This window comes from Cetorhinus maximus, chromosome 11, assembly GCF_964194155.1.
Source record: "Cetorhinus maximus chromosome 11, sCetMax3.hap1.1, whole genome shotgun sequence".
Taxonomy (NCBI): Eukaryota; Metazoa; Chordata; class Chondrichthyes; order Lamniformes; family Cetorhinidae; genus Cetorhinus; species Cetorhinus maximus.
Genome location: NC_135889.1, coordinates 120,575,872 through 120,590,415, shown reverse-complemented (window position 1 = coordinate 120,590,415; position 14,544 = coordinate 120,575,872). Strand labels below are relative to the sequence as shown.

Sequence of the window (14,544 nt, the reverse complement as noted above, 5' to 3'; positions counted from 1 at the left end):
AGGAAGATAATGCAGAGTCCGATTCGAGGAGCCGCGAGCACGAGAGACAGAATCTGTGACGAGCTTCTCCTCCAATCAGATTCTGTCTCTCCCGTGCTCGCTGCTGCAGCTCCTCCAATCGCTGATCCTCTCTCTCCTGCTCTTGCTGCTCCTCCAGAGGCAGAATCTCTGATTGGAGGAGCAGACTGGGGGGGGGGAGCGGGGGGCAGGAGGGAGGGAACTTGTGATTGGAGGAGCTGGAGCAGTGAGGATGGGAGAGATAGGGAAATCAAAACGAAAAAAGAACTTTTCCATGAGCTGAAGGAAGTGCGAAAGAGAGAAACAGTTCGCTTCAGAGCAGAACGTCAGAACTTGGACGTCAAAAGTGTCAAATAGTTGACGCTTTTTCTTCCCTTTTGGGATTTTTTTGAACCTTTTAAGAGTTTGCGTTTTTCTTAAATCGAGTGGGGAGAGGGCTGTCTCTGGCAGGTGCTGGGTAGGATGCACTGAGGTATCTTTCAGCAATTATAGTCCCCTCTCCACCCCTCTTCCAGTTACAACAGCCCTCCTATTTAAATATAAAAGGAAATAGAATTGGGATCTCAGCACTGCCATCAGCGAGCGGATCTGGAGGAGAGAGGGATGGCAGAGGATTCAGTGCAGGTAAAGTGGCTATGGCTGTGCCCATGAGGGAGAGGGAATGTGAAATGGGGGAGGGATGGCATGGAAGAGAGAGAGAGAGAGATAGAGATAGATAAATAGAAAGACTGAGGAAGGGTGGGGGGATTGGAGGGAAAAGGAAGCCTCTCAGGGCAAGAGAGGGAGGGTCTGGGCAACAGGCAACATTGCTCACTTTCACACAACTTATTTTGTTCATTTATGTATATGATTTCTCAACTTATAAAAAAAAATCTTTTATTTTTCCTTCTAAAACCCTCCTCTTGGGCCTAGTTTTCAAATTTACAAACTACTGCTGGAACAGCAATAACCAAAGAAAAGTGCTGAATTCTTTCCAATGGCTTCCTTCCTCTTTAATATTTGTCTGATAAATTATTTTGTGAGTAAAGATTGAAGCAGAGAGACCTGGGGTAGAGAGAGAAAAAATATTGTTGGGAAAATCCAATTTCTTTCTTCTCCTTAGGCTTCTCTTTAAATGTTTCTGCTGCAGAAGTGTCTGTCTGTACACAAGCTATTTTTGGCTGTTGTCGTGTGTGTGTGTGTTTTCTTTCTTAAAAAAGAAGTTTTGATGTGTAGAAAAGATTAGGACACCAGTCAATCCAGAAGAGCCTGACCTTCCAGGCCTCCAGTTTGCTTTCATTTAAGCCACTGAAGGATGACGACAGAGTTTGGGGTGGATGTGGGCGGGGGGGGTATTGAATGAAGGAATTGGCTGCCTGCACAGAACAGTCTCTTGTTTCTTTCATATCCTTGAATCGGAGGTGTAGAGCAAGTTTGCAAATTCCTGCTTCAAGAACAGTTCTTTAGATCTGTTGTACCTTCCAGGAGCCCCTGAAAACCAAAAGGCAGTCCCCGAAAGTCAAAACTTAGCCTTTGAGAAAATCTCAAAAAGTACCCTTGAAAAGAATATTTTGACCCAGTTGTGTTAATATAACGATCTCAGGACATCCCAAACATTATACCGCCAGTGATAATCTTTGAAGATGACAGGACATATTGAGAGAGTGGTTAGCAAAGCATCTTGGGCTTCATAAATCGAATACAAGAGCAGGGAAGTTGCCTATATGAAGCTCTGGTTAGGCCCTAACTTGAGCACTGCATTTAGTTCCGGTCACCACACTCTAAGAAAGATGTGAAGGTCCTTGAGAGAGTGCAGAAAAGGTTTACCAGAATGCTTCCAGAGATTGGGGGCTAGGGGTGGGGGTTAGATACAAGGTTAGGTTGGAAAGGCTGAGGTTGCTCTCCTTGGAGCAAAGGAGATTGAGGTGTACAAGATTATGACAGGCTGAGTTAAAGTCAACAAGGAAAAAATCTTCCCATTACCTAAAAGTACAAGGACCAGGGGACACAGGTTTAAGATGCTGGGCAAGAGTTGCAGGGGGAATGTGAGGTAGAACTTTACGCAGTGAGTGGTAATGACCTGGAACTTGCTGTCCATGAATGTGATGGTTGTGGAAACCATCAATGATTTCAAAAGGAAACAGGCACTTGAAGGAAATACCTAAGAAAGGATATACTTGTCATAGAGGGAATGCAGCGAAGGTTCACCAGACTGATTCCTGGGATGGCAGGATTGTCATATGAGGAGAGATTGTGCTGACTAGGCCCGTAGTCACTGGAGTTTAGAAGAATGAGAGGGGATCTCATTGAAACATATAAAATTCTGACAGGGCTGGACAGACTGGATGCAGGGATGATACTTCCCCTGGCTGGGGTGAGGGGGTCGTAAAACAAGGAGTCACTGTCTCAGGTTACGGGGTAAGCCATTTAGGATGGAGACGAGGAGGAACTTCTTCACTCCGAGGATAGTGAACCTGTGGAATTCTCTACCACAAGGGGCTGTGGAGGCCAAGTCACTGAATATATTTAAGAAGGAAATAGATAGATTTCTGGACTCTAAAGGCATCAAGGGGTATGGGGAGAGCACGAGAGTGTGGTGTTGATATAGAGGATCAGCCATGATCATACTGAATGGCTGAGCAGGCTCAAACGGTCGAATGACATACTCTTGCTCCTATTTTCTATGTTTCTATATTTAAACTTGCAGGGTTACGGGGACTGAGCAGGGGAGTGCGACTGACAGGACTGCTGCACGGGCAGCCAGCACGGACTCAATGGGCCAAATGGCCTCCTTCTGTGCTGTAAATAACTCTATGACTCTTAAGCGTTTTTGGTGTGCAGTCACTGTAAGAAACGTGGCAGCTAATTTTCACATAGCAAGATCCCACAAACAGCAATGGGATAAATAGCAACACATAAATTTTTATGACACGGAAGTTTTTAATTTCCCGATCAGTCTGGCAATGTGGGATCTTATCAAAAACCTTGCTAAAACCCATGGAGACTACATGAAACATGCTACCCTCACTGACCCGCCTTGTTGCATCCTCAAAAAATTAAATCAAGTTATTCAACCATGACCTTCCCTTAACAAAGCTATGCTGACCATCCTTGATCAATCCATGCCTTTTGAAATGGTGACTTATGCCATCCCTCTGAAATTTTTCCAATAATTTGCCCACCACCAAATGTTAAGCTGACTGGTCTGCAATTACTCAGGCTATCCTTTCCTCCCTTTTCAAACAACGGTACAACATTAGCAGTCCTCCTATATCACCCCAGGAGCCAGAGAAGATTGGAAAATGATGGTCAGAGCCTCTGCTGTGCCTTCTTTTAGTGGCTGGGATGTAATTTATCCAGGCTTGGTGATCCAAATGTTGTTAAGCATTTTAATATTTCCTCCCTCGCTATATTAATCCCATCCAATATTTCACATTCCTCCTTAACTAGTGACTGCTTTGTCCCTCTCTTTTGTGAAAATGGATGTAAAGTGTTCATCAAGAACCATGTCATGGCATGGCAAAAGGATTGTCCCATGACAAAAAGATTAATAAGGAGTGAAAAATAGAGTATGAGAGAAAGCTAGCTAGAAATATAAAGACTTTAAGAGTTTAATTGTAAGAGTTTCAATAGATACTTAAATAAGAAAAAAGTTAATAAAGTGAGCATTGGTCCTATAGAAAGTGAGTCTGGGGTATTAATAATGGAAAATAAGGAACTGGCAGATGAATTGAACAGGTATTTTGCACTGGTCTTCACTACAAGAGGATACAAACAATATCCCAAAAATAGCTGTAAATCAGGGATTGGGAGGGAGGAACTCAGGAAAATTACAATCACCAGGGAAGTGGTACTTAGCAAACTGTTGGAGCTGCGGGCTGACAAATCTCCGAGTCCTGATGGACTTCATCCTAGGGTCTTAAAAAAAGTGGCTAGTGAGATTGTTGACGTGTTAGTTTTAATTTTCCAAAATTCTCTGGAATATGGTGAAGGTGCCATTAGATTAGAAAATAACAGATATAACTCCTTTATTCAAAAAGGGAGACAGACAGAGAGCAGGAAACTACAGGCCAGTTAGCCTAACCTCTGTCATAGGAAAAATGTTGGAAGCTATTATGAATGATGTTATGGCAGGGCACTTAGAAAAATTCAAGGCAATCAGTCAGAGTCAACATGTTACCATCATGTTAGGCAAGGGAATTAAAGGTTATCAGGGGTAGATGGGAATGCGGAATTAAAAACACAAGTAGATCAGTCATGATCTTAATGAATGGTGGAGTAGGCTCAAGGGGCTGAATGGCCTACTTCTGCTCCTATTTCGTATGTTCATAACATGGTTTTGTGAAGGGGAAATCACGTTCAACCGACTTGCTATAGTTCTTTGACCGAGTCACATGTGCTGTGGATCAAGGGGAACCGATGGATGTACTGTACTTAGATTTCCAGAAGGCATTTGATAAGGTGCCACATCAAAGGTTATTGTGGAAAATAAAAGCTCATGGCGTAGGGGGTAACATATTGGCATGGATAGAAGATTTTCTAGCCAACAGGAAACAGAGGGTAGCCATAAATGGGTCTTTTCTGGTAGGCAGGATGTGATGAGTGGTGTGCCAGAGGGATCAGTGCTGGGCCCTCAACTTTTGACAATTTATATAAATGATTTAGAGGAAGGGATCGAAGGTATGTTTGTATCATCAGCAAATTTAGCAAAGTTAGGTAGGAAAGTCAGTTGTGAAGGGGACATAGATAGGTTAAGTGATCACAGCTTAAAAATACGGGGTCACCTACTTAAGAAAGATGAGAAGAAATTTTTTCTCTCAGAGGGTAGTGAGTCTTTGGAACTCTGCTTCCACTGCCTTTTGAGGAAGGGAGTCTTCAAATGTTTTCAAGGCAGAGGTAGATAGATTCTTGATAAACAAGGGGGTAAAAGGTTATTGGGGGCTCGAGATAGGCAAGTCCCACCCTTTTCTTTAAGGAAATGTATTTCTTCTGAACCCTCTTTAGCTCCATCCCATCACCATCAAGTAGCTGTTTCCAGTTCACCTCTGCCAAATCACATCTCAGTTTAGTAAAACCGGCCTCTAATTTAAAACTTCTACTCTTGGTCTATCTTTATCCTTTTCCGTAACTACTCTAAACTTTAATTGAATTATGATTACTACCACTACTGTGCTCTCCCACTAAACCCACTTCCACCTGCCTTGGTTCATTCCCTAAAGCTATATCCAAACCTGCCCATTCTGTTGTTGGGCTTATTATATGCCGAGTAATGTTGGACGAGGGACACATGTTGATCAAGACACCAAAGAGGATTCCCTTATTGTTTTTCATAGTGTTCCATGGGATCTTCTGCACCCATCCACAAGGCATCAGTTTTAGGGTCTCATCTGAGAGATGGCACCTGAAACAGTGCAACACTGAAGTGTCAGTTGAGATTATGTGCACAGGTCACTGATGTGGGGATCGAACTCATAAACTTTGACTCAGAGACGAGAGCTACCAACTAAGCTGAGGCTGACACATGTATGTTGAGGGTTAATTCCATGCTATGATAAAAATTTATGCTCGGAGGAATAGTGGGCTGGAGAATCAAATATGACACTTTGGTAGCTCTCTCTGAGCTCCTTGCTGGGGTGGAGAGTTATCCTTACATAGAATTCCCTCTCTAATAGGACAGACAGTCAGACCCACCTTAATATAAGGCAGCAGCAGCCAGCCCTCACACTTTGGACCTTTGTCCATGATGCAGTGTGCTTCCAAATGCAGGATGTTCGGGTGGTTGAACATTTGATGCATCTCCACCTCGTTAAGAGCATTCTTGCGATCTTCTTTGTCATGGCAGATGATACGCTTCAGGGCGTAGAACTGGCCGTTTTGAACGCTCTCCACTAGATCCACATAACTAAAACCCCTGAAACAGAAAGGGAGAATGGAGCCAAGGGTGTTGGCACATAATTCAAAATAATGTTCTCCACTTTTTTTTTAAAACATCTCCCCAACAGCGCAGGTAGGGGGCTGATTCCTGGGCCAAACCCAATTGAGAGAATATTCTAGGATTAACACATTGCAAATAACTCTCATCCTGGTGTTCAAATTACTCCTTAGATGTTGCAAATGTTCCAAGGTGCTTCACAGGAGCACAATCAGACCAAAATTTGAAACTGAGTCATATGGAGATACAAGACAGATGAGAAGTTTCCCATCTCTGTAGCCTCCGCCAGCCCTATAGCCCTCCGAGATCTCTGTGTGCCTCAATCCTGGCTTCTTGTGCACTGGCAGCCGTACCTTCAGTTGCCTGGGGCCCTGAGCTTAACTAATGAGTTAACAGCACAAATAGAGATAAATGGGTATGATTTGGTGGTATTTACTGAGACGTGGTTACAGGGAGAACAGGTTTGGGAGTTGAATATCCAAGAGTACTCAGTGTTTTGGAAGGATAGGCAGGAAAGAAAAGGAGGTGGTGTAGCTTTGTTAGTAAAGGAAGAGATCAGTGCTATAGTGAGGAATGATATTGGCACTGGAGAGCAAGACATAGAGTCAGTCTGGGTAGAAATAAGAAATAGCAAGGGAAAGTAGTCCCTGGTGGGAGTGATCTATAGGTCCCCAAACAGTAGTTTAGCAGTAGGGTACAGTATAAACCAGGGAATACTGGGAGCATGTAAGTAAGGCACGGCAATAATCATGGATGATTTTAAAATGCATATAGACCTGACTAATCAAATTGGCAAGGGTAGCCTCGAGGGAGAGTTCATAGAGTGTATTAGAGATTGCTTCTTGGAGCAATATGTTGCGGAACCAACCAAGGAGCAGGCTATTCTGGATTTGGTTTTGTGTAATGAGATGGGATTAAATAATGATCTCATAGTAAAGGATCCTCTAGGGAAGAGTGATCATAGCATGTTAGAATTTCAAGTTCAGTTTGAGAGCGAGAAACTTGAATCCCACACTAGTGTTCTGGAGTTAAACAAAGGTAACTACATAGGTATGAGGGCAGATTTGGCCCTAGTGGACTGGGCAGGAAGACTACAAGGTAGGACAACTGATGAACAGTGGCAGATATTTAAGGAGGTATTTAATTCCTCCCAAGTAAAATATATTCCAATGAGGAAGAAAGATGGTAAGAGGGGGAAAAAACATCCATGGCTAAGCAAGGAAGTTAAAGATAACATGTAAAGGCAAAAGCTAAGGCATACCAAATTGCAAAGGTCAGTGGCAGGCTGGAGAATTGGGAAACTTTTAAAGATCAACAAAGGGTTACTAAAACAATAATAAAAAGAGCAAAGGTAAATTATGAAAGAAAACTAGCGCAAAATTAAAAACCGATAGCAAAAGCTTCTACAAGTATATAAAAGGAGAGTAGTTAAAGTGAATGTTGGTCTCTTGGAGGACGAGACTGGGGAGTTAATAGTGGGGAACGCAGAAATGGCAGAGATGTTTAATCAATATTTTGCCTAATTTTTCACAGTGGAGGACACTAGTACCACCCCAATAGTAACAGTTAGTGCAGAGGGCATAGAGAAGGAGGAACTTAGAACAATCACCATCACTAGAGAAAAAGTACTGAGCAAACTATTGGGATTAAAGGGTGACAAGTCCCCTGGACCTGATGGCCTACATCCCAGGGTCTTAAATGAAGTGGCAGCTGAGATAGTGGATGCATTGGCTATAATATTCCAAAATTCCCTGGATTCTGGAAAGGTTACAGTGGATTGGAAAAATGCTAATATTCAATTATTATATAATTCAATAATTATTCAAAAAGTGGTGGGGGGGGGGGTGGGGCGGGGGGAGGAGGCAGAAAGTAGGAAACTATAGACCAGTTAGTTTAACGTCTGTCGTTGGGAAATTGTTGGAATCCAATATTAAGGAAGTGGTAATGGGGCATTTGGAAAGTCAAAATGCAATCCATCAGAGTCAGTATGGTTTTATGAAGAGTAAATCATGTTTGACTAATTTGCTAGAGTTCTTTGAAGATGCGTCAAGCAAAGTGGATAAAGGGGAACCTGTAGATGTAGTATATCTGGACTTTCAGAAGGCCTTTGATAAGGTGTCGCACAAAAGATTAATACACAAGATAAGCTCACACGGAGTTAGGGGTAATATATTAGCTTGGATAGAGGATTGGCTAACCAACAGAAAGCAGACAGTGCGGATAAATGGGACTTTTTCTGGATGGCAAGCTGTAACTAGTGGAGTGCCACAGGGTTCGAACCTTGGGCCCCAACTATTTACAATCTATATTAATGACTTGGATTCAGGGATAGAAGGTACTATAGCTAAATTTGCAGATGACACCAAAATAGGTGGGAAAGTAAGTTGCAATGAAGAAATAAGAAATTTACAAATGGATATGGACAGGTTAGGTGAATGGGCCAAAATTTGGCATGTGGCGTTTAACGTGGATAAGTGGGAGGTTATCCATTTTGGTCGGAAGAATAAAAAGGTGACTTATTATTTAAATGGAGAGAAGCTTCAGAATGCTTCAGTGCAGAGGGATCTGGGTGTCCCCATGCATAAATCGCTGAAATCTATTATGCAGGTACAGCAGGTAATAAGGAAGGCAAATGGAATTTTGGCATTTATTGCTAAAGGAATAGGAGTATAAAAAAGGGAAGTGTTGTTGCAACTGTACAAGGCATTGGTGAGACCGCACCTGGAATACTGTGCACAGTTTTGGTCTCCTTACTTGAGGAAGGATGTTGTTGCACTGGAGGCGGTTCAGAGGAGGTTCACTAGATTGATTCCAGAGATGCGGGGCTTGTCTTATGAGGAGAGATTGAGCAATTTAGGCCAATACTCACTACAGTTTAGAAGGATGAGAGGAGATTTAATTGGGGTATATAAGATGCTAAAGGAGATAGACAAAGTAGACGTGGAGCGGATGTTTCCCCTTCTGGGGCATTCTGGAATGAGAGGCCATAGTTTTAGGCTAAGGGGTGATAGATTTAAATCAGAGATGAGGAGGAATTACTTTTCTCAAAGGGTCGTGAATCTGTAAGATTCACTACCTCAGAGTGCAGTGGATGCCGGGACGCTGAATAAATTTGAGGAGGAGATAGACAGATTTTTAATTAGTAATGGGATGAAGGGTTATGGGGAGGGCTCCGGAAATTGGAGTTGAGGCCGAAATTAGATCAGCCATGATCGTAATGAATGGCAGGGCATTGCTTCTCCTGCTCCTAGTTCTTATGTTAACAGAGCTCTGGAATTCCCTCCCTAAACCTCTCCGCCTCTTTTCTCAGTTACGAGGCTCCTTAAAACCTACCTCTGAACAAGTTTTTGGTCACCTATTGTACTATTTCCTTATGTGGCTTGGGGTCAAATTTTGTTTGATAACCTTTCCTGCAAAACCCCTTGGGATGTTTCACCACATTAAAACATGCCATTTAAATGCAAATTGTCGTTATCAAGAGTTCAGAGGGTGTTGATCTTCATCAGCAGCAACACAATGAACTGAATGTTCAATCCACTATGCTATTACACTATATGTATTTCATGCAGTACTGCCAAAGGCTTCTGTAAATCTCTGAGTGTTTCTTTCATTCTTCATGTTTGAGATCTGGAGGTGGGGTGTATCACAACTGAAACTGATCCTGCCCTGACCAAATACTGTCCAGTGGGCATCACCGGAAAGAGGGCAGGAACTGAAACCACGGCACATGTAATGCTCTAAATGCTGCTCTGCGTGATTCATTGCAGACCCGGGATTAAACCTCAGGACCCACTGGTCTCTGTGGCTGAATTAAGTTATGTTTCAAGCAACATTGGCGGTGCAAGAGCAGAGAGGCAATTTGAAAAGCCTGTTAAGAAGGTCTACGGTATCTCTGGCTTTATAAATAGGAGTTATATAATTTTAAAAAGTCATGCTAAACTTTTACAAATCACTAGTGAGGCCTCAGGTGCAGAACTGCGTACAATTCTAGGGACCACACTATAGGATGAATGGCAAGGCTTTGGAGAGGGTACAGAGGGGGTTTACTAAGATGTTGGGATAGACTGAAGAAAGGTAATGAAAATAACGAGGGGATTTCAGACAACAAGCAGGGAGAAGCTGTTTCTTCTGGTCATGGATTTAAAATAATTGGCTAGAAGGGATCAAGGAGAAATTTCTTCGCACAGCGGCTGCTGTCAAGATCTGGAACACACTAGCAGAAAGTAAGTGTTAGAATCAGACTTCATTGGAACTTTGAAAAGGCAAATGGACATGTACTTGAAGCGGACTAATTTGTAGGGTTACTGATGAGAAAGATGGGGGTCTGGGGCTAAACTGGGCAGCTCTGTCAAAGAACCGGCACAGACAGGATAGTCTGCATTTTGTGCGTTAAGAGGGTATTCTATGATTCTAATCTTTTAGCAGAGGGTGAGCCAAAAGCCATACACAAGACATAACAGCGGCTGTGATCACATACCCTTCGTCCAGCTTCTGGATAAAGAAATAACGCTTATTATCGATGGTGATTGTCCCACGAGAGCAGATGCAAACAGCTTGGCCCATGGTCCATGGGACATCGTTTAGGCTGCTACGGTATGAATAAAAAATAATAAGTTTCAGAACTTACTGAAATCTAAAAGTTTGCAGATTTGCTTTCCGCCCAACCAAACCTAAGCCAACCCACCGTCCCCGAGAGGATTCTGAATCATCTCAGTGAGCTCCAAGCGTTGCAGGAAAACCTCCTGACTAGGGATTGGGAGCGCTGCCAGTATTAGTATAAAGAATTTGCATGAGGGTGGGGTTGAGGGGGGGTGGATAATCCAGATATTCCTGGATAGATCAAGTAAAGTGTAATACAGGGAAAGGGAGAGGCTTTCACTCCTCAAGCTTGCTATACCCATTCAACTAGGTCATGGCAATCTGTATTCTAATACCCCTTTCCTGCTATGTTCCATATTGCTTGGTATCCTCGTTATGATCCAGTCAGGGACCGATAAACTTTTTTGTTTAAAGACGAAGTTCAAAATTCCAGGTGCTTATTAAGAGAATAAAGTGACAAGATTCTACGGTTTTGCATAAATAAGATAAACTTCCATATAGTGTAGATTATTTGATTTTTTTTCTTGTATGCTAATATTCAGAATTGACATGAGGTAAATATGAATTAACAGACAAATTGTGTTCAAACACACTATGCTGCACATTTAATGGCAGATTTGATCAAGACAGATTTCTCAGCAACCCACCCAGACGCCAGTGACCGAGAGTCAAAATCTTGTTAAAACTCCATCTCTCACAAGGGATTTCAATTCTTCTCTTTCGAAGATCTAGCCTCTGAATTCCCTTGAAAACCACTCTGACTCGGACTGCCTCGGCAGCTCCTCACCTCCCAATGGTTCAATCTCTTCTCCCAAGACTGCATTCCGCGGGTTCGCAAAGCTGCAGTCCTGTCTCTAATTACAAAAACGCTTCCAACTCTTTCACAGGCTGCTTCCTTCAGTAAGCTGGCAATGCCCCTTGATTTCTTCGAACTCCAGTATCCTACCTGCACCAAGCTATGAGTGGCTCCAAGAGCTTCTCTTAGCCCTAGCCCTGTTCAGCACAGAGCCACTAACCTTCTGTCACCTTCTCAGCTCCCCAGGTCTTCTCCTGATCCCGAACTGCACCAAAGGGGCTCAGAGAAGCCCTGGGAGCCAAACTGTCTGGCGCCTGCTAACAGCAGCACTCTTTTGGTACTGAACCTTTTCATCTGCTGCAGAACACGCAGATAAACTGAAACCAGAGAACCTTCCTAAACTCCACCCATCTCCATGATGACATAGCCTTTCACGTTTCACAATGCTTTTAAAATAACTTAGCTCTAACTCCCAAAACCAAACATCTTGCAAAGAAGTGCAGTCCAGTGGGCAGTAGGAACACAGGACTTAGAAACAGGGGTAGGCCATTCAACTCTCAGCCTGCTCCACCATTCAATAAGATTGTGCTGATCTGACTGTGGTCTCAACTCCACTTTGCCATTACGCTCTCCAGCTAGGTAAGTCCACCTGCTGTTTTGTGGCTCCATCTTTTCAATTCTGACTCCAAAACTGGAGTCAATGGAAATCAGGGGGAAAACTTTCCGCTGGTTGGAGTCATACCTAGCACAAAGCAAAGTGGTTGTGGTTGTTGGAGGTCAGTCATCTCAACTCCAGGACATCGCTGCAGGAGTTCCTCAGGGTAGTGTCCTCAGCCCAAACATCTTCAGCTGCTTCAACAGTGGCCTTCCTCCCGTCATAAGGTTAGAAGTGGGGATGTTGGCTGATGATTGCACAATGTTCAGCACCATTTGCGACTCTTCAGACGCTGAAGCAGTCCATGTCCAAACGCAGCAAGACGTGGACAATATCCAAGCTTGGGATGACAAGTGGCAAGTAACATTCGTGCCACACAGTGTCAGGCAATGACCATCTCCAAGAAAGAATCTAACAATCACCCGTTGACGTTTAATGGCATTACCATCACTGAATCCCAAACTATCAACATCCTGGGGGTTACTATTGACCAGAAACTGAACTGGATGAGCCATATAAATACTGTGGCTACAAGAGCAGGTCAGAGGCTAGGAATCCTGTGGTGAGTAACTCACCTCCTGACTCACCAAATCCACCATCTACAAGGCACAAGTCAGGAGTGTGGTGGAATACTCCCCACTTGCCTGGATGAGTGCAGCTCAGGACAAAGCAGCCCACTTGATTGGCACCACATCCACAAACATTCACTCCCTCCATCACTGACGCACAGTAGCAGCAGTCTGTACCATCTACAAGGTGCACTCCAGAACTCACCAAGGCTCCTTAGACAGCACCTTCCAAACACACGACCACTACCATCTAGAAGGACAAGGGCAGCAGATAGGTGGGAACACCACCACCTGCAAGTTCCCCTCCAAGTCACTCACCATCCTGACTTGGAAATATATCTCCGTTCCTTCACTGTCGCCGGGTCAAAAACTTGGAACTCCCTTCCTAACAGCACTGTGGGTGTACCTACACCACATGGACTTCAGCGGTTCAAGAAGGAAGCTCACCACCACCTTCTCAAGGGCATTTAGGGATGGGCAATAAATGCTGGCCCAGCCAGCAAAGCCCACATCCCGTGAATGAATAATAAAAAATAAAAAAATCAACAAACATAGGTAACTGTCTGAAATGCCATTTTCTTCTAGGTGTTCGGGCAATCTCTAAAGCCCAGCATTTTAATTGCCTTACTTTTACAACAATAATCTTCCCAGAACTAACCAATACCTCTAAAATATCAACATGATCCATAAACTAGATTTTTGTCACGCTTTCGCCGACAAAAGTCTCCCCTCCTCTGCCCTGAAAATTTCAATTGACCCCAGGTCTCGAGAACTCTTTGCTGGAGATCCAGATCCTATCAAACCCCTTCCGTCATTTGAGTGACCTCAATTAGGTTGCTGCTCAGCCCTCTGCGCTCAAGGATATTCAAACTTCCATCCTGTCCTTCTAATTTAGCCCCAACTTATAAATCAGGTGCATCCAAGATCTTTGTCTTCATTGACTGTAGGAGGACGTATCAGAGTCTGGATCAGCTGTGCACACTTCATGTTGCGGGTACTAAAATATCTCGTGGTTTTGATTTAGGACTGACCGACCAAAGAGACAGCATCACTAAAAACACCCTGGCTCACATAACTCAAAAAGGACACATTAGTAAATAATGAGTAGGACTAAATTAACTAGGACCACAATCTGCAAAACGCACTATAGAAGTCATTTTAGACTTCAGATGCTAGTCTTCAACTGAAGTTTTAAAACAAAGTTAACGTTTCAAGTTAATTTGACTCTTCTTCAGAGCAGCTTTGAAGAAGTCGTATGGACTTGAAACTCTGTTTATCTCTCCACAGATGCTGCCAGAGCTGCTGAGTTTTTCCAGCATTTTCTGTTTTTATCCTAACTATTCCTGTTTGTTTCCCTTTTGAGGTAGAGTATCTGGTCATCTTTTCGATAGGATTTCCATTCACCTGATTACAATGGGATATGACTAAAGTTTAATTCATTTCATAGTTTTGCATGGTATCCTGAAAGTCTCAATCATTTCTGAATGAGTCACATATAACAGGGTGTGTCACAATGCAGTTTGTGTAAACTTGCCTTTGAGAAAATATATTTTTGCTTTTTCCTGTTATTATGAGATTGTTGCACAATTAAATAAAGCTCTTGTCTGTTTGTTGTAAGGAATTTGAATCTTGACCTTTGTCACATTATTTTATACCAATATTGTGAAAGTACTCATATGGATGCAGATCAACTTTTCAGTCACAAAAAGCACATTAAACGAAGGAAATTATATTTATATAGCATCTATCCAATGTCAGGATGGTCCAAAGTGCTTTACTGCCAATGAAATAATTTTGAGGCACAGCAATAGTTGCGATTCAAGAAATGTGGCAGCCAATTTGCGCACAGCAAGCTCCCACAATGAACAATATCAGAATGACCAGGTAATCGGTTTCAGCGATGTTGGTGGAAGGTTAATTATTGGCCCAGGATATCAGGGAGAACTCCCCTATGATTTATCCCCTATGCTTCTTCAAAATAGTACCATAAGGCCTT

At 43.0% G+C, this 14,544-nt stretch overlaps 2 protein-coding genes across 3 annotated transcripts in view; both read right to left on the bottom strand.

Annotated features, from left to right (window-relative positions):
* LOC144686882 (tubulin alpha-1D chain) overlaps nt 1–14,544 on the bottom strand; it is a 917,839-nt gene that overhangs the window by 198,732 nt on the left and 704,563 nt on the right. The window lies entirely within an intron of this gene.
* Nucleotides 1–14,544, bottom strand: part of stk16 (serine/threonine kinase 16) — a 31,192-nt gene that overhangs the window by 14,489 nt on the left and 2,159 nt on the right. For both annotated transcript variants that reach the window (XM_078552660.1, XM_078552661.1), the window contains exons 2-3: nt 10,407–10,517; nt 5,689–5,908 (exon numbers count right to left, since the gene is read on the bottom strand). In XM_078552660.1, coding sequence (XP_078408786.1) covers nt 5,689–5,908; nt 10,407–10,492 — 306 coding nt within the window. In that variant the 5' untranslated portion in view covers nt 10,493–10,517. The remainder of the gene's footprint in view (nt 1–5,688; nt 5,909–10,406; nt 10,518–14,544) is intronic.